Below are 20,151 nucleotides of genomic sequence, written 5' to 3' on the forward strand. Positions count from 1 at the left end.
CTAACAACCCTGACAATCGTGCTTATTAGTTGCAGTTGTTCCTACGACAATACAGGCTGGTTTCCTTTAGTTCCATATTCTGCAGGGCTAGAGCTTGGAATTAAACAAGCATCGACTTCTTGTGTCCATAGTATATAATCTTCAGTCCTCATCTGTTGGCCAAAGCCTGAGAGAACCTCATCAATTTAAGAACATTCCCCAGCATGTCTACATTAAGGAATCGGATCTGGAGGCCTCATCTCCTTTAGGCTTTATGATCCATTGCATTCAGTAGAGAAGGAAGCAGTTGAAATATGGCCCATGTGCACTCCTGTCACTCCACTAACATTAGGCATTCACCATCAGCTATCACCCATATTCTGCTTCTATACTGTTTATATATACTGTTATATGGTTGGACTGGATGATCTTTTAGGTCTTTTCCAACCTTGGTGATTCTATGATTCTATATCTGGCATTCTTGAATTCCTCATGATTTTTAAACATATTTCCTAATGAGGTCAGGAAGAACAGATTAGGGAAGTGAATGAAAAGTGTTCTGCTCTGAGCTTGCAAGACTGTGATAGATGTGCACACAGTGCTGCTTCCCATGTGCACACAGCCTGCACAACTCACACCGAACATTCCCATTTCAAGACATCTCAGCTGTCAAAACACGGTGCTAAATGAGCTGCTATTTTAAATAACTTCACAGACAAATATGTGGGCATGGAGTACCTTAAAGTAGAGCTGAAGACCATATTGTACAGCACTCCTAAAGATGAGCTGTCACAGCATGTTGGTACGTAGGCTGCAGGTGAATTCCTTTTGGATCTTTGTGTTTTCTTAGATATGTCCATGCAGCTCTTATTATCTGCACCACAAATACCATCAGCTGCTGTATGACTCCATCTGCAGTGGGGTTTTATCGTGCTTCAGATGGTTCTTCATTTACATTCAGCACTGAAGGTGAAAATAAATTTAGCTTTAATTCAAAGGCTAATTTAGATTTCAATCTATGATTAACATTCCACGCACCATTACTGCCGTCAAAGTTGAATACATGCATAAATCTTTCCGGGGCCAAAGCATTTTAAAGCATCCACTTGCTCTATGCCCTATATAAAGGATTACTCTTATCTATGACTTATGCATGGATCTTAACTAACGAAATCTTTACAATTAAGTCTCTCTCTCTCTATATATATACATCTACATATATATATATACATCTACATATATATACATCTCTACTGATGTTTTTCCTGCTACTCTGGACACTGTTACTGAATATTACAAGCACTGGGATGTGACTGTACCTCTTGAATTCACTAATCACACAACATGATGTACATTAATGTCCTTCTATCGGCACAAGTATTTAGCAAACGATTAAAAAAATAAATGGATTTCAGGAAAATGAGCAGCTTTAGTGGGTAACAGCACTGACTGCATGGCCTGGGGAAACAAAGTGTAGAAATGAATGAGTAAAAATAACAATAAATAGCCCTGAGTAATAAAAACCTGTTATAAATACTATGTTATAAAATATCATATCTATGTTGTTGATAAATACAGGAAATATACTTCTTTTTCCATTAATATATAGCAAAGTGTAGCTCTAGTCCCTTTAAGACAGAGTGGAATCACCAGAATTTTAATACTATATTTTTGGTGTGCAATATATACATAATGAAACAGTTAAGAAACATATACAAGTGCAGTATACATAATGTCAATGCGGCCCTGCTGTGGATGGTATCAATTGTGATATTCACAACACCAGTCATTACATTCGCTAATAAGAAAAACAGTAACTGATTTTTATTAATGGCAGCGATCAGACAGACATGCACAGCCTCTGCCTGCTGCTCCTTACTGCCTGGAGCCTTCACAGCACGCCAGCATGAGGGCACAGCGGAGCCCTTCACTAGAAGCTTTGTGAACAGCAGCACGAGATCAACCACCACGAAGCTGACGAAGAAGGTGAGGCAGGAAGCGATGACCCACAAGCAGTAGGACAGGTTGGCCATGCGGCGGGACACGGGGTCTGTGTGGGTTTGGGATATGTGGAGAAACACGAAGAGCACAAGAGCTGCCAGCAGCAGGAGGCATGCGGCTCCCATCCAGTCTTTGACTGAGTCTCTGCGCTTCAGCACGTACAGCCCCACCTGCACACTTGCCATGTATATGGCCAGGTACCCAAAGATGGACAGCAGCCCTTCCCTGTTGGCGTTCAAAAAGCCTGTTCTGGTATCTTCGCCATTGCTGCCGTGCAAGATAAATGTCTTCAAAGAGGTAACGTTAAGAGTGAGCTGATAAAGTACAGCGACAGTCACAGCCACAATCCAGGATTTATTTATTGGAAATACAGCTAAGAGCAGAGATGCCACCAGCCTCACAAGTGCTAAAGTAAAGAAAAAATTCCAGTGCACGCCATACTCTGAAACGTGCTCATGGTACCCGATGGATTTAACACTAACGAGTCGTCCAAAGCCAAGAACAACCAACGGCCAAATGGCAAAAAGCTGCTTGGCCAGACTGGAGAATCTGGGCCGTGTCCCAGCCGCCTCCTGTCTGACCTCAGGACAAACCAGAGCGTTACTGAAGATGAAAGCTCCAACCCCCAGATCCATTATTCCCGTCCCATAGGTCTCAGCTTTGGCGTATCGGCGTGGAAACTGCGGGAAATCCACCGCTAAGATGCTGATGCAAGTCAACACATTGACATACACACGGAACACTGTGATTGCTGGAATACAGCCTGGATCCAGGCGCGTGTTCTGAAAGGATCTGACTATTTGCCTGAGAGGCACCGTGCTGTCCCGCTGCCTTTGGCGGTGTATTGTAACGTATATTCCTGCACATAAGGCCGCGAGGACGGCAGGAGCCACGAGCAGCGCATGGGGCAGCACCGTGCAGGACAACAGCAGCGGGGACACCAGCACCGCCACGTCCAGCAGCAGCGCGGCCGGCCCGGAGCGGAACGTGCTGCCATAGCGCTGACAGTACAGCACCAGGAGCAGCCCACGGCACAGCACGCACAGCGGGGCCAGGGGGGTGCCCGCGGAGAGCTCCAGCAGGTTGGTCCCGTTCAGGTGACTGACGAACGCTTCTTTCAGCTGCTTCTGTGACATTCCGCTTCCTGCCTCTGTAATGAGAAGCACGAACCGGGCTCGGTACCGTGGGTATTGGACTCGGTACCGTGACGGACTCACGGCCCAGCTCCCACCTCAGCCCGCCCCGCGGCGCGGCCTACTCACGCGATGTAAACACAGCCCGCTCTCCTCACCCGCACTTTCCTCCTGCAGCGTCATGCGGCTGTTGTTCCGCAGCGCCCGATTCGCCACGACATGTACCCGCAACCCCCGCCCCGTCTCCTCCTCCTCCTCCTCCCCTTCCTCCACACACCGCCCCGCTCCATCCGCTCGGTCATTACGGCCCGGAGGGGATCGCAGCGTCCGCCCGGAGCCGAGAGCACAGCGTGGAGCTCTGCCCTGCTCCGCTGTGCCCTGCCCTGCTCTACCCTGCTCTGCTCTACCCTGCCCTGCTCCCCGGTGCCGCATTGCCCCGCTGACCTTGGGGCCGCCCTGCCCTGCTCTCGGATCCCGCTCCGAGCTGCTGTGAGTCACCGCCGGCCCCAAAGCGCCGTCACAGCCTCGAACTTTTCCTTACAAACCTTCTGAACTGCGGCACTTGGGGATGGCTGCCCGGGGAGCTTCGCTTTATTGATTCAAGAGAGCGGCGCTTTGGATGCTCTCCTCGTTCTATCCAAGGGCTTTTCGGGCTGGGCATGAAGGACCCCGAGCGCAGGATGGAGCCACCCGCAGCGCCGCGATGGAGAAGTGCCAAAATGCCGCAGCAGGTAAAAGAAAACCGGGAGTGGTTGGCGCTGATTGCGGCTGTACCGCCACGAAACAGCGCTGGGTGGTTTCCCTGCAGCCGGGGTTGGGAAACTGCTGACGGATATTCACCCCTACTGCAGGAGCTCCACTGCACCCGTTCACTGTGCGGTTTTATAGTGCATTACTAAGGCGGTTTTGTGCTGTAAGCAGTGATTTTGGTTACGCCGTTGACATGAACTGGGTAATGTTAATGCATGGAGCAGGCACATCCTTAAGGGTCACTCTCCAGCAGCTCTGACAGCTCTGCAGTACAGCTGCCAGCTGTCACAAGTCACTCAGCTTGCAAACACTGTTCTGCTCCTGGCTGAGCAATCGGCATCTCTTCCCAAATGAAGACACTCAGAGCCGGTGGGTGGAGGTGAACAAAAAGAAGCCCCTTCTCAGGTCCTGTGGTCCAGCTGCACATTGAGAGCAGAATAACAGCAAACACCGATGGCAGCGCTCAGCCATGCTAAGAAGCATCTTCCTTGATACGTGAAGTATTGTATGACTGGAAATGAACTTCTTATGCTGTCTGCAAAATATAACAACGCCCCTGAATGTGTACATGATTGCTGCTCTTTTGTTAGGAATACATTAGAGGGGCTTTGCAGTATGTTTTCCCATGTATTGATGAGCTCAGCTCACGTACTGAGAATGCTGCCAACTGAACTTCATGCTTTGTGTAGAAATAACGTGATGATGTTCATTAACTTGGTCAACTTATCAAGAATTGCAGATTTATGCTACATATATATGTGTATATATATACGCTATTATGCTATACACATGAGCAGGGTTACTCTGAAGGAGTTCCTGTCAAGGAGGTGGGGAACAGAAAAGGAATATCCACAATGCAACGATCAGGACTGGCATCTGTTCCCTTCTAATAACAAGCAGGACCTGAAATCTCTCTTCTAGTTAAGTTTTCCATTACACTTGTGTAACAAATGTGCCCTTCCAACTACTGTTGTCAAGGGCACGGGAGCCCAGAGGCTGGGATTTAAATACTTCCAGTGATTCAAAGGAGACAAATCTTCACCTATTATAATCTTCACGTCTCACAGTGTTGGCAGTTCTTTCCCCTGGCTGCAATGCACGCAGTCTTCAACTTCAGTCTCAAGACCTTCTCTCTGCTCTAAAAATGCAAGTCCTTCCTAGGAAAATTGCTGTGTTGGACCTCAGTGCTTTGGGCTCTGCAGCCAGTCCTGCCTGCTTCCCTCTGCCCAAGGCAGTGTGTGCACTGAATTCGTGACTTCCATAGGCTAAAAGTATTCAGTTTAAGAACACTGTACAAGTGTGTCTGTGCTGAATGACCTGCACAATTACAGTTAATGGATAGTGTGAGTAGTGTGAGTTTTAGGGCACATTTTTGAGCTTAACAGCCTCTACTGCCAGCGATGAATTCAACCTACAGTGTTGTCAGCCTGCCATCTCTCATATGGCACGTCATACAGGGTGCCATGGGAAGCAGTGATGCAGGGGGAGGGCACTGCTTTCAAACCGGGAGGAACAGTAGCTCCAATGTACTTAATTATTATCCCTCCTGAACTTGTATTACATGGATGTGGTAGAAGAGCTATAGTTTGTAGGGAGTGAAGTGACATTACCGCTATACTCAGCCATGAACTGGTGTTGATCTGACATCCTCCCTAGGTAAACTGCCAAAAAGAAGATTCTGTCGCCCAGAATGACATGAATGAATCATTTGAAGAAGTAGTCAGAGCTTTTCTCGGTGATGAAGAGCAGCTGCATCTTTTTGATGATCTCACCAAAGTTAATCCGGTGACGACGACGACAGGTGAGCAGTCAGCACCTCCCTTTCCCTGATATGTGGTCATTACTGTTCCCTGTTCATTACTACTCAAATCAGCTCAGCAAATCATGTTTGGTTGAAAAATGTGTCAACACCTTTATTATAGATTTAGCCATACTGATCTCTCAGCAAGCGCTGCATGCAAGACTCACATTTGTGTTGTTGGTTCAGATAGCCAGTGGTTGGTTGAGAGTTTATGGCACTGCGTTGCTCCTGCATGACCTTGTGATTGCAGTTCAGTTTTATATGAACATATCAGGAAACAAGGTTCCAATGTAGATTCAACATATATCCATAAGATTGGCTTGGAAAAGTGAATTCCTGACTTGGCTTTTACCCTGCTGAGATAAACTAAGGCATCTTCCTTGTGCAAATGGGGTACGACTGCTTCCCTCTGCTCTGCAAATGTACAGCTTTGCTTTCTAGGACTTGCTGTGTAGAAGCTCATAAAAGCATGTGATATAATGAGTTGTAGAGTTAAAATACTTAAGCTTCTTAAGAACAACTTTTAAAGGCATAATTATGTGTAGTAGATCTATAGGTTTCTCCTGATCATCTTCTCATTCTCTGCTAACCGTAACAGATAACATATCTGACAAATAGGAAGAGTCAAATACACTTCTCAAAACGTGCTAATAGAAGGTGTGTCTTTCAGTTCTGAAATGTCTTCAAGCAAGATACACAGTAAACTCGTTTTATACAAATGCTGGCTGCAGCCTGGTGGCTTTAAATCCATTTCAGCCCATCTCCTGCCTCTACTCACCTGAGCTTATGAGAGAGTATCATGCTGCTGTTCGCCCCCAGGTAATCCTTGTATATGAACTAAGTGTCCTCCTGCAGAACCCAGCTTTCAGGTTCTTAAAAATCTCCATGTGAGCAAAATAATTCTAAAGGATGAAACCCATTTCTACTGAAATATGATTTCTACTTAAAGAGCAGTTATATTTTTTGGACAAATGCAAGAAGATCTCTGCTGTCTGTTGCTGTAGAACTGTGTAATTATTGTCCTCTTAAACATGAATATTTTGTTTTCCTCCAGGATTTAAAGCCTCACATCTTTGCAGTGGCTGAAGAAGCCTACAGAAATGTTCAAAGCCAGATAGACCCCATAAACCAGTCTATCATTGTTAGTGGAGAAAGTGGTGCTGGGAAGGTAAGGAGATTGTTTTCTGTTGTCTTGACCTTGCTTTTATTGTTTGAGATTTGGTAGTGGTTTGTAGTGCAGAATTCTTCAGTGAGTGAAGACAGTGCACGTAGCCAGCCTGCTTTAGCAAGACTCTCTTGACACATGCGTAAAGCATTAAATGACTGCTGCAGTCAGATAGGCTCAAAGTAACTCCTCTCTAGGTGACATCTGCCACTTGTGGAAGGGCTAGACTTGAATTGTTCAATAGGAGATGCACCTGAGTTGAAGTCTCAGCTTAGTCACAGTATCACAGTATCACAGTCTCATGCGGGTTGGAAGGGACCTTAGAGATCATCAAGTCCAACTCCCGGGATTCGAGCCTCCTGTGTAGCAAAGCGGCACTTCTACCTCTTGCATCAGTTAGGGAGGTCGTGTCCCAGCAAACCCTTAAGAGAAAGGAGTTCAGACCCTTTCCTAGCCCCTCCTGTAACACCCCAGTCCTGTTCAGCAAAATACTGGAGAATATTTTTAAGCCCGGGAACATGGTTTGCTGAGTGTTAGTGACTCAAAGTCTATTTATATTCAATTCATCTTAAAATACTAACTATTCAAAGCTTCCAGATGGTTATGTCTTGGTAAAGCTGCCATTCAGCAATGCACTTTTATTCCAGTAGGATTTACACGTGTGTCTGTTGCACATAAGCTGATGCACAAAATGATGCATACTGTGTTCTCAGAAGCTTGCACTGTTTCACTAACTGATATTAACTAATAACATGGTAAGAACAAAGGCCTACTGTCTCTTGCAGACCTGGACATCTCGCTGCCTTATGAAATTCTATGCTTCTGTTGCTGCTTCTGCTACCTCCCCAAAAGGCAATGAAGCTGTGGAACGGATAGAGAAGAGAGTGTTGGATTCCAACCCTATCATGGAAGCATTTGGTAAAAGTAGCTTTTTTTGACAGCGTGGACAAGTGGTGGGCCATAGTGGGAATTTTCTCTTTTAACCTACAAATCTAAGTTACCTCTTGTTCTTCTCCTTAAAAGATAAACCCTTCAAATGCTGGAGCTGTATACAAGTCAGCTTTAATGTCTGCATGTCTGGCGTGGAGGAGTAAAATCACTGATGATGTTGTCTGTGTCTCTGGTAATTTCACAGGAAATGCATGTACTCTGAGGAATAACAACAGTAGCCGTTTTGGGAAATATATTCAGCTTCACTTGGACAGGTAATAATTACTGTTTAAACAGCTTAGCTAATTGTCTTCTCCCTCTAAGTTCAATGAGGAGAATTTTGTTAAAATCTGCTCTTTTGCCTTTTTTTCCCCCTCTAGGTTCCACCACCTGCGTAGCGCTTCCATTCAGACTTTCCTTTTGGAGAAGACAAGAGTTGCCTATCAGGCCCCCAATGAAAGAAACTTTCATATATTTTATCAGGTTTGCATTCAATTAGATTTGCTAAATGTTTCTGAGAAACACTGGGTTTGAAATCACCAGATTTAGCACAGTTCCAATATTCAACAGTTCATCTGTCTGCTGTGCTTCCAAATGAATTTCTACTCCCAGTCAATTATTATTCTCTGTCTACGAGATGTAAATACCTAAGGCAGAATCTGGTCATTATTTTCTGTCTCCAGATCACAAAAGGTGCCACTGCAGAGGAGAGACTGGCATGGAACCTTCCAGAAGGGGCTGACTACCGCTGGCTGCCAAATGCTGAAAGAAACTTGGAGGGTAAAGATTAGTTTCACAGGCTGTCCATCAATAACAGCTGTAACTTTGAGGGAAGGCAGGTAAAAATGCATCTGTCCCATTAAATCGTATGACCCAGGTTAGGCAGTCAGCACTTTCCTGGCCTAGCCACAGCAGATTTTGCGAAGCCATCTGCATTAATGTGATTCAGTTTTAAGTTTCAGTTTGCACTCCTAATAGTTTTCACCTGACTTGAAACAGCAGTTTCTGGCCTAGCAAATTTGCATTGCTCTGTGATTATGTTTAGAAACTTCCTTGTCTCCGGATGCACTTCAGCAACCTGCTGCCCAGCTTCACAGCTCCAGAGTCAGCAGTAAATATGTGATTTGATTCTCTAATTCCAGTTTGGGATTTACCAAAAGAACAGCTGGGTTCCTCTATCTCTCCTGACAATTCCAGCTGAACTGGACGTAGAGGAGATTGTTCCACATGCCTCATGCATGCATGGCTTTCTCACTAAATAACACCTGTTTGGCTTTTCAGAGGACTGCTTCGAAGTGACCAGAGATGCAATGTTTCACTTGGGCATTGACCACTCCACTCAGAACAATATTTTCAAGGTCAGGTATAATGCATGGTCGCCACAAAGCTCGTGACAATGTCTTTTTAGCATTGGGATTGATATAGATCTACTTCTATAGACATGTCCAGAGTGTGGGTTGTTGGGTATTCATTGCAGCAATGCTGCCTGGAATGCCTGCAGCTACACATTAGGTTGCGTAACCAAATAGTAGTTTTTAACCAAAAGCCCACACCTGTGAACTGTAGATTTCTTTCAGTAATGCTGCACGAGGAATTACTGTAAACACTTGGAATCTACTTCCTTTCCATTGGCTTTTTGTTTGTTTGTTTTATACAGAACGTTTTGATTTGCCCTGTTCATGTGGCAGGGCCAAGAGGACACTGCCTCAGAGAGGAGTTCTGCTTCAGAAAACTGTGCTTGATTACATTGCAGGTATTGTCAGGCCTTCTCCACCTTGGGAACATTCAATTCTCTGATCCAGTGGATGAATCTCAACCTTGTGAACTAGAAGATAAAGCCAAAGGTGAGGCACCAAGCATGCTGTACTCTAAATACTATTGCAGATGTCTAGTAGAAAGGATTGCTTTGCTCTTCTACTTGACATAGACTATCAGGGTCATAGGCAGACCAAAGTTTAAGTGTGCTCGTGTTCCAGGCTTCATGGTTTCACACTACTGCACAAAATCTGAGAGATAACATCCTTATGTTACAGGTCATGGCAATTGTAGCACCAGACTGTCATTTCAGAAGGATTATCGGCAGGAATGTTCCAATTGATTGTAATCTTTCATTGACATCACAAGATTTCCATAAATCTGATCTAGAGGGCTTTTAAATTTGAGGCTTTGAAGTTTTCCTGATAATGACTAACATTCCACATAATCAGAGCAAATCTGCCAGGCTGCTGCATAGCACATAGGTTGTTCTGCATATCTTAAGGAGATGCAAAGCTCTAGTTTTCCTCCAGAACTAAAACTGTCCTGAACAATGAAATTTCCTACTGTTCTTTCATATGCTCTGGATTCACACTGCTGAATATTCAAATAGTATTGAATATAGTTCAAGTTAGTGATATCTTAAGTCCTCCGTTTGCAAATACTCATTTCTCTAATGAAGAGAAGTTTCTGCTCAGAAAAGGTGAACAAATAGCAAGGACATAACCTAGCGAGTTATCTCTACCGTGCTTACTTCAGTGTGGCAAACTTCAGACTTTTTTGATACTGTTTCATTTTAAATAAAGTACCTGCATTCCTAGGGATACTGTACATGCAAATTAAGAGGCTGTTTGTACAAAACTTTCTTCTGAGTTTGAGTAAAATGATGCAAAATCCCATATTTAAGTTGGGGAGTTCATAGAAGAGATGGGTTTCTTAATATCATCCCCAGACCTTCCACAAAAGGGCCTGCATTCATTTGACACTCTGGGTAGATGATCTTGAAACTGTTTTTCTCCCCGAATTAGACTCTGTGAAGACTGCAGGAGATTTGCTGAAGATACCCATTGAGGAGCTACTGGAATCATTAAGAATTCGAACAATAACTGCTGGAAAACAACAGCAAGTCTTCAAGAAGCCGTGCTCTAGGAGTGAATGTGACACTAGGAGGGACTGCCTCGCCAAAGTGATCTATGCTAAGTAAGGACACGCAGGCCAGGCTGCTGTGCTAATCCATGCGATTTCTGTGAGGGAATAGAGCATCCAGGGAGTCATCCTTTCCCTCACTTTCTGCGTGGGCAAAAGAATAATATAACCCTGCCTTTCCCTTTCAACACGCCCTTGATTCAGTCACAGATACTGCACAGAGCTGCAGTATCTATTAGATCTCAGAGAACTGCTGTTCCATTGCATGAATTTTGTTTGAGCAGTAAGAAAATCAAGCACTTTTCCAACTAATTCAGTTGTTATTGTTCACAGATTGTTTGAATGGCTTGTTTTGGTCATAAACGAAAGTATTTATGCAGATACATCGTTGTGGACCAGCTTCATAGGTACAGTTTTTCATCCCTGGTTTAACTGAGCAGCCTTAAGCCCTTCAGCCTGTTCCTAGATTAAAATGCGCCATCTTACGGTACTTCTAGGTTTGCTGGATGTTTATGGTTTTGAAGCCTTCCCTGAAAACAACTTGGAACAGCTCTGTATTAATTATGCCAATGAGAAACTGCAGCAGCACTTTGTAGCACACTATCTGAAGGCTCAACAGGTAATACTCCACTAAGATCTAATGTCAAATATCTATTTTAAAACAGCATCTTTTGTCTCTCTGATTGTATTTCTGTGCTTCTGGTCAGACTGCAACCTTCAGTCAAGATAACAATGCCAAAAAGAACAGAGGGATGTTAGTGATGTTGCTGTCACTAATCTAACTGGCCATACACACTGCTAATTCAAGGTCTCATCTAATATCTTTGAGTTACAGAGATCCTGCCAGGCCTGGACTGCTACTCTAGCAGACCCATTCAGTCCTGGTTGAACTTCTCCATATTACACATGCATTACCACAGTGATCTTTGTCATTAGCTGGCATCTGGAAAATTGTTTTCTTAATAGTACCAACATGATGGCACTTTCTGCCTCAGAGCATAGTCTTATCAAGTTGTATTTAAGAGATAAGTACCTCTCTGCCCTTAATCTGTGCTTTCATATGCTAACCATTTTTTTCCCTACCTGCCTTTGTCAGTATGCCATGGGTTAATGGTCACTGAAGATGGAAACAAAGTTCAAGCACACAATCACTTTGCTTGAAACTGATTCATAACCTCTGTTTAATAGCATTCCTACCAGCTACTGCCTGCCCTATTAGCTCTTTTGATCTGGCTGTGTCCCAGACCACTTGAGTGCCATTAGTGGCTGTGCTGAGCAAGCTTTTGGCAGGAGACTTGTAAAATAGCCAGCCGAGGCTTCTGCTTATTAAGCACTCCTTATAGTTTATTCCATAATTCGGCATAAACACTGTAGAAATGGTTTAATCTCATACCTTTGTCCATTTCCTTTTGGATCAGACTTTGTTTAGTAAGCCTGGTTGGTAAAGTTTGGCACACAGTGGTAGGTTATGGGCTGTGTCCCAATCTAAGCAGTTCTGTGTGTTCCCTGCCCTTCAAGGGAAAACCCAGCAGAGCTTAGTGTGACTTTGTTTACTTTGTAAAGCAGCTTTGCAGCTCTCACTGATAAATTCATAAAGTTCCCAAATAATTAAACTAATTGTTCAGGTCTGATCTGCTGCTATGTACTCAAAAGCTACTTGGGATAAAATATTCTCAGTTGTTTTTTTTTTCTTAAGATTCCCATTGAACTCATGAACTGAGCTTTGGGTGAGTAGGCTGAGTCTGTGATTAACTTGTTTGCTTAAACAGTAACTGCATCGTATGGTAAGAAAAAACATGCAGTTATTTGAGCTCTAGTGCCCTCTGCTGCAGAACATCCAGTTTCTCTCTTACTTTAGGAAGAATATGCATCTGAAGGTCTGCAGTGGTCTTTCATTAACTACCAGGACAACCAGAGCTGCCTTGACCTGATAGAGGGCAATCCTCTCAGCATTTTTTCTCTGCTGAATGAGGTAAGCGCACACCTCAACTGCAAGTCTTTCTGGCCTAGTTTGCACACCTTCCATTCCAAGCTAGCAAAGAAAACACAAATGATAAATTACGATCATACTTGCCAGATATTGCTTTTAATTACTAAAAGACATCTGTTTAGGACAAATGCAAGATGCTACAATTTTGTTTTGTTTTGTTATGCAGGAATGCCGTTTGAATAGATCCTCTAACCCTGACCTGTTTCAAACACGGATTGAAAAAGCTTTGTCTGATAATCAATGTTTAAGTCGAGACAAGTTTAGTAAGAAGCCTAACTTCATCATTTCACATTATGCTGGCAAAGTCTGCTATCAGCTGGCAGCAATGGTGGAGAAAAATAAGGTAGGTGTTTGCAGAAACAGCTGTTTAAGAAACCAACTCACAACCTGGCAGGCCAAAAGCAAGTTTAGATTAAAGCATCACCAGCATTTGTAGTCAGCAATGTTTACTGACTTTGCACATCTTACTCCACATAAATCATTTCAGATTTGATACTACAGCTGTGGCTAAGTCACAGTTGGCATAAGAAATACTATTCCTTCTACATATGGAGAACTTTTAGTGATCTGATTAAAAGGTGACGGGTTTCAGCATAAGTCCAAATGCTAATGAGTCACATTTATGTTTTCAGGACCCCATTCCTCCAGAACTTGTCCATGTTCTGCAAAATTCTAAGGACGCTTTGCTTCAAAAATTATTTCCTATTGCAGAAAACCACCAAAATAATACCAAAATGCAGAACAGAGCGGCTGTTGTTACAGTGGTGTCAAAATTCAAGGTATGTAAACTACTCAAGATTCTCCTTTCTACTGCTGTCTTCATAACTAGATGAGAAAACATTAGAGCTGGAGCAAGATCAGTAACTGTTATTAAATGAGATGGCTGTAAACCTGAAGAAGCACCAGGCTTTGATTATCTCTGGGCTTGGAGTTTAGCTCACTCCAGTTTTATCTTTAGCAGCTGGGTATCTGCCTTTGTCAGGCTTTTCATATGTGTTCTTACTGACAGGTTAGTTCAACTAATGGCCCTGATACAGTTTAGGAAACTTTCTGAATTTACCATCGAGTCATTTTTAAAAGTATCCATAGAGATATCAGCTGTGCTGATACTCAGAGCGTGAAGTCATTCTTAGAAAAGAAAAAACAGAAGAAAAAAGAGCTTCATTGCTTTTATAGAGTAGCGCCAATTCACTGAACTACCTGTGGAAGAGGAAGCCCTAATTGCACCTGTGTTTCTCCTGTATTTCTTCTCTGCAGAGTTCGCTTGAAAATCTCATGCAGATCTTGAACAGCACCAAACCACATTACATCCGATGCATCAAGCCTAATGCTGACTGCAAGGCAATGACTTTTAGAAAAGAAGAGGTAACTTCTCCAAAAACTTTCTTCGCTACATCAGAAACTTCCCAGAAATAATGTGCAGGGCTTTGCACTGAGTCTCAGATGGTTGTGATTCACCTGTAAATCTCTTTTCACAGAATATTTTGAAGGAATGTTTTCTTCTTTGAAATTTCCAAGGTGAATGTCCTTTCAGAATCAGTGATGGAGCTTGTATAAGATGGCACTAGTAAGCTCAGCAGTTTGTTCAGGTGCAACTTACTTGCTGCTGTATGGGAAAATCTCTTTCCACAGTGCTCATGGGTTATTTGGTATGATAGCTTCTCAGATCACAAAGTAGGTAAAGGTGATCTGGCTGTGGCTGCCTTGGTCACAAAGATATCTTCACAGTACAAGCCCACAACAAAAGTCTGCTTGGGTGCTAGAAAACGCTAACTAGCTGTGTAATCTCCTCCACCCTCTCCATTTGTTCCCTAACCAGCAGTGTGGTGGCTGAGCAGAGCTGAACGTGGCTTGGGTTGAGTGCATCCCACGCACACTTTCACTGCAGCTTTCACAAAGAACAAGTGTTTTCCTAAAACAACTCAATTTGTGCCTCAGGTTCTCAGCCAGCTTCAGGCATGTGGAATAGTGGAAGCCATCACCATCAGTGCAGCAGGCTTCCCTATCAGGTAAGGCTAAACTTCTTGAACATTATCTTGCATAATCCATTTCTATAGCAATTAGTGGTTATTCAGAAGAGCTTTTAGGTAGGAAATCCAAATATTTAGTAGCTTGTTTTATACCACAAAACCTTAGGGATTCTTTTAAAGCTATCTAAAGGGTTCTGCTCTGTGCTCGTTTGTAAGCTTATTCCAGCACCTTTCACATTTTGGAGACAGCAATACCTGGAACACCTGGACTGTTGTTCTATTTTGGCTAATGAAACTGCTAGTTCAGGAAGCACAGAAGAGCAGTAACTGCACAATAAGCAGCACAAGAGCAGCTTTCATTCAAGATAATGAGATTCTTAAAAATCTAGCAATTACCTAACAAATTCACTTGTGTGTATGTGTGTATAACAACCCCTGACAGACCTCACTGTACCTTTCCAGTCTGAGATACTGCACTAGAAATGTACTGATGTAGACATACTAAAACTTTCTATTTTTCATGTGCTTTATTGTATCATTCGCAGCAATCAAAAAATACGTGACAAAATGGCATTCATCTAAGTGTGGTCTTCTTCAATACAGTATCTATCATAGCCAGTCATCCTGCTGGCTTTTCTGATCATCTTTAGAGGATGGAGAGAATAAGGCCTGAGCTAGTCATGTTATTGACTGGAGTGAAGCTTACTGCATTCATCTAAGAAGTGTAATTCCTGCCTAGTCTTTGTCACAACTGAAAGTCTTTGTCTATTACTGGGCAACAGCCTCCTCAATTTCTTTAGTAGGTTTACAGTTTCTTACCTGTTGGTGACTATATAGGCATTGACAGTCTATGAGCTGGATTTTTTAATCCATTCTGCAATTTTTTCCCTTCAAAGGACAGATTACTTACCAGATAGTAATAACCAATACTAGCCTAGTATTAACTGTACTTTTGTCTATCAGGATCTCTTTTCAGAGTTTCGCTGATCGCTATGAAATACTGAGAAAATCACGCAGGTCCAGCAAAAACAGTGCATGTGATAAGAGCAACTTCCATACTGCCAAGAAAGAAGGTAGGTTTGTTTAGATAATCCCTTTGCTATAAACCTGTCCCTGCACCAAGCTGATATCACATAGATCAGATGCAATAATTGTACTCAGCACTTAGAAACACCGCTGTTCTCAAAATACTTTTCTAACCTCTCTAAACTGACTTCAGTTTCTAATCTGCCTAATGCATATAGGGGCTCTTTTAAAAAGAGCAAATGCTTCATCTTTACTACTGCTTTTCCATGTTCTTCTTCAGTGGAAACAATTATTTATGATGTAATATAATTTGATTTAGAAATAGTTCTTAAGTAAACTTGAAGACCACTTGCCTTTTTGCTTATATTCCTTATCCTTCCTTTTTTTTTTCCTCCCCACTTTGTTTCCTTGCCAAACACACTGACCTTCTAGCTTACCTGGATTCTGCTGCTTCTTCTGCCTATTGCAAACTTCTGTATGCAATTCTTTTCTCTATACAAGAGCGAGGATGGACGTTAAGATACATAATCCAGTCTACCAGGTAATGTCTTTGGTGAACCCCTGAGAAAGGAGCTCATCATTGGGCAGTTACATTTAATATTGAAAGTGACTGAAAACCCCGTCCCTGTCCCAAATTAATCCCATCTTCTTGGGTCTTTTCAGTAACCAGAAGGTGTGGGAAATAAGTTCAGTAAGTACCAGCCTATTTCAGATATGTTTAATGGCTGGAAATCTGTTCACCTTGCTGAAATACAATGAAGCAATGAAGTACAGTCTGGAAAATTACTTACGCTCCATATATTTCTCCTGTAATTATAAACCCATTAGTTGGAATGCTTCATTGTGATAGGTTAGTATTCCTTTTTATCTTCAGTGGGCTATAATCTGCAAACAAAGTAAAACAATTTCCTAGACATGAGGATGAGCTTTTGTTTTCCTATCAGCTTGGTCCCGTGAACCTAATCATAGTCACCAGATGTCTTCCTGTATGCAAGAGTTGTTTGTATTTGTTTTCAGTGCCTTAAAATGCTCTCATCTCCTTACAAATAATTATAGCAGAAAAACAAACAGTATCCAGGATGAAAAGATACGACTGTCAAGTTCTGGCATTAGGCACGCAGAAAACTCATGCGGCGCTGCCTTGAGCAGTACATTCTCTTTAAAGTACAGGTCTGAATTAAGTCTTCCTCTGTGTCCAAACAGGTTAATCTGGATAACCTGTTTGTCTTATCATGTAAAAAAAGAAAAGTCCCAGAAATTATTTTAATAACTTCTTACTGCCACAATAATCATACACTTTGCACGTGTCCCTGATTCCTTTAGCTGCTTCTGATACCGTGTTAGAATTGCACAGCATTTGTTTTTTGTTCCTGCATCTCTCAGTACATTAAAGCTATGAGTCTACCTCCTTGCTTTTTGCTCTTTGTTCCCTATAATTTTGGGCTTTGGTTATTTCATCAAATTGTCTTAGGACTGTGCTACTTTCCTTGTCTAGATCCACTCAAAATGCCACCTGTTACCCATACTAGCCTAACTATGCTACAATGGAGGCAATAATGCAATATATTAGCATCCAAACTACATCCTACTCAAACTATCTTTCTAGTTGTTAGCATATGCCAAAATCTACGCAGCTGCATTTTTCCCTAATGGCTAGAACTAGTAATATCTCAGCCATCACCTCCAGATGGCTACGATGTCTCAGTGTAAAGGCAATAACCTGGTCTTGATTTCCAAATTTTACAATACCCTCTTTTCAATGCTTCATTTGCAGGTGAGACTGCAGAGGTGGATGACAACAGAGCATCACATGCTGTCATCGTTGAGATTCTACAGAATGTTGTTACAGGACAAAGTGCCACTGAGCCCACAGGGAAGGGATCAGAGAATACTTCAGTGTACTGTGGCAAAACCAAAGTATTTATGGCTAATTCTGTGGTAAGAGTGCCACTTCCTCAGCTAACAGTTCTGGAATACACTTGTGCTTTGTGTTGTTGGTGTTCTAACCATTTCAGCATGTATTACAGCTTTCCCTGCCTTTTGCTGGCAGCTTTAGCTACTCTGACAGGCCTGAGCAGATTCTTATTCAGTAGAGCTACTTTTAAATCTGCTGCTACTGTGACTTCAGGATTGTGTTTCCCCCCACAACATATTTTCCCCCATCAGATATATATGCTTTCTACTTTAACCTTATGTATTATATATAACTATATAATAAGCATTAATGACATGCTGTCACCTCTAAATTAGAAGCGATCTTGGGACCTGACAAGCAACAAATGATTGTGGAATGGTTAAAAACACAGCTCTGTCCCCGACTATTAACTGCAGGCTTATATTTCCAACACAGCTAGAGCAACTTGAAGCTAGAAGAGCAGAGGTGTTAAACAAGAAGGCGTTTTGCATTCAGTGTTGCTGGAGAAGATTTAAACAGAAGAAACTTGCAAAGGAGAGAAGGTCTGCAACCCTCATCCAAGCAGGTAATTTGATGAGAGTGTGGCTGGACATAAATGTAACTAGTAACATTTCCAGCTACTCTGGGTATTTAAAGAATGGCTATGCTAATAGAACATGGAGAAGGCTTAAGTGCCATCTTTCTTACATTGTGTGCAACAGCTGCTCAGATTCTTTGTACTTTGATTTCTTCTAATTAAATCTTCAGCTATTCGCTCCTGGTTAGCCAAGAACCGCTTCCAAAGGATGCGCAGGGCTGCCGATGTCATTAAGCGTGGGTGGAGGAAATGGAAAGTAAGTACAGAATAGGATTAAAGCTGAGTGAGTGAAGCTTTGTAATGGTTTGAGAAATAATTTACCCCTATCAAGTAACTGGACAAAACCTACTGTCAGTTCTTCAAAAAACATTTCTCAAACAGAAGCATAGAAGATGGATGCCAATCTTCTACAGCTGCCTGGGAGGCAGCTAGAGGCCAGAGAATGAATTTGTTCCTAAGAATCTTTACCAAATGGGAAACCATCCCAAATGGTGTCCTGTCCCTTATGTTGTACTTTGTTTTAGACTCTTTGTTCTGCAATTTTAAACGTTCTGAGAACATTTTTTCTGCATCTGCTTATCAGGCAAAAATGGCTGCTTTAGCAGAAGTGGAATTAGATGAGAGTGATGAAAAGGCACCTTTCTCAGCGATGTCAGCCAAATCAACATGCTCTGTGGGAACAGCTTGGCCTCTTCAGTTCTGGCCTCTTGGCCTCGTCCTGTCTGCTACGCCTGTTACCACAGTGGGACTCCGGAGAGAGCTGTCTCTGCTCGCATGCTTGAAAGTACTTCAGGGAATCAGCTGCTACAAGATGGAAAGCAGCTTCTTAGGCTGTGGCATCACTTCTATTAGAGCTCTCCCACAGGTAAGATACCTCACACAGCACAACTAAACTGTCATGAGGTCAGGATCCTAGAACAGTACTGGCATGAAGTCTGCTACCAATCTAGTTTTTCCTTTCTTCACTGCTTTAGATATGCAAGGACGATCCTGACATTAATAGGTCAGGTTAGACATGAGTTTCAGATGTGAGAACAAAGCATTAAAGTTCTTGCTAGTCTGTCATAGAAACAAATGATCAAAGCTTTTAGTCATACTTATCAGTTGCTTGTAGTGCTTTGTCTGAACAGCAAAACTAGATCACAGTCTTGCAAAGCATCAACTGGCCTCCCCACCTTGTTTTCTTCCAGGGCTCTGTCAGATTTCACTGCAAGAAGTCTCCCCTGCATTACGCAAATGTCAGTCCCCTCACTGCTGCCTATTCTGTCACCGGATTTAACCAGATTTTATTGGACAGAAAAGAACTGCTTCCAACATAGCCTTTGTCCATCTGCAAACATGGAACTTTTTCCTTCAGGGAAGGACCACCTGCAGGCTGCTGCTTTTCAAGTTACTCAACGTCCCTATCTGCTGCTACCTCAGTTTCCTATAATCACGCAGTGTATGCATATTAGAATTCAAATTCAGAATGCAGAGGAGGCATCCCTCCTCACACACACGCACACTAGAGGAAATAATCATTACTATGAGAACACTCAATTAAAACAGATCAAGTGCTTTAAAGATTATATACTTGAACAGAACACTTCTAGCAGTACATGGTCAAAACAAGAGGCTGGTAATAAGATAGCAAAAAAGGCAAACACTTCTGATGTGTGCCAGGTTCTTTTTGGGAGGTACAACAAACATTTAGTAACCTGTGACCAAGGAAGTAACTAGCAGTCAACTGTTAACACTAAAGGCAGGTGCCTCAGGGAAAAGCAGGACCAGACTTCTGCTTTTTATCTACAGGACCAAAATACATTGTGATCTGTGTGTTTCTAATATCACCTAGCCAACAGCATTACCTCTGCAGAGGGACCAAAGTTCTCACCAGGGCACCCTATACCACCTCTGTTATGTACTTGAAAATGTTCAGCTTTTCTGTGTATGCCACATCTAAATAAACTCTGAAGTATCTTCTGAAAGCATCTGACTATCCACAGCAAGGTCAACAAAAGCATTCCAGGTTCA

At 42.7% G+C, this 20,151-nt stretch overlaps 2 protein-coding genes across 8 annotated transcripts; one reads left to right on the plus strand and one right to left on the minus strand.

The window, feature by feature from the left end:
* Positions 1-943: 943 nt before the first annotated feature.
* Positions 944-3,389, minus strand: PIGW (phosphatidylinositol glycan anchor biosynthesis class W). 2 transcript variants are annotated; one of them, XM_015880669.3, is made up of 2 exons: positions 3,272-3,389; positions 944-3,130 (listed from the first exon to the last, which is right to left on the minus strand). In XM_015880669.3, exons 1-2 carry the CDS (start codon positions 3,294-3,296, stop codon positions 1,626-1,628), a joined length of 1,530 nt encoding a protein of 509 aa, XP_015736155.3. In that variant the 5' UTR covers positions 3,297-3,389; the 3' UTR covers positions 944-1,625. The 2 variants fall into 2 exon arrangements, with proteins under 2 accessions (XP_015736155.3, XP_015736156.1); XM_015880670.3 differs by having other exon boundaries at positions 3,243-3,288.
* Positions 3,129-20,105, plus strand: MYO19 (myosin XIX). 6 transcript variants are annotated; one of them, XR_014936371.1, is made up of 25 exons: positions 3,369-3,844; positions 5,520-5,664; positions 6,335-6,483; positions 6,719-6,832; positions 7,615-7,747; positions 7,965-8,034; positions 8,140-8,242; positions 8,443-8,539; positions 9,041-9,117; positions 9,513-9,603; positions 10,543-10,714; positions 10,994-11,067; positions 11,158-11,279; positions 12,519-12,632; positions 12,817-12,993; positions 13,283-13,429; positions 13,908-14,015; positions 14,589-14,659; positions 15,584-15,693; positions 16,079-16,187; positions 17,421-17,584; positions 17,997-18,126; positions 18,309-18,394; positions 18,722-19,003; positions 19,329-20,105. XR_014936371.1 is itself a non-coding variant. In XM_015880662.3 (24 exons), the coding sequence occupies exons 1-24, from the start codon at positions 3,773-3,775 to the stop codon at positions 19,455-19,457; spliced, it is 2,937 nt and encodes a 978-aa protein (XP_015736148.2). In that variant the 5' UTR covers positions 3,129-3,772; the 3' UTR covers positions 19,458-20,105. The 6 variants fall into 6 exon arrangements, 5 of the variants coding, with proteins under 5 accessions (XP_015736148.2, XP_085377793.1, XP_085377792.1 ...); XM_015880662.3 differs by lacking the exon at positions 16,079-16,187 and having other exon boundaries at positions 3,129-3,844; XM_085521667.1 differs by lacking the exons at positions 15,584-15,693; positions 16,079-16,187; positions 17,421-17,584; ... (2 more) ...; positions 18,722-19,003; positions 19,329-20,105 and having other exon boundaries at positions 14,473-14,619.
* Positions 20,106-20,151: the final 46 nt, after the last annotated feature.

This window comes from Coturnix japonica, chromosome 22 (genome assembly GCF_054131305.1).
Source record: "Coturnix japonica strain WE chromosome 22, WE-NBRP24, whole genome shotgun sequence".
Classification (NCBI taxonomy): domain Eukaryota; kingdom Metazoa; phylum Chordata; class Aves; order Galliformes; family Phasianidae; genus Coturnix; species Coturnix japonica.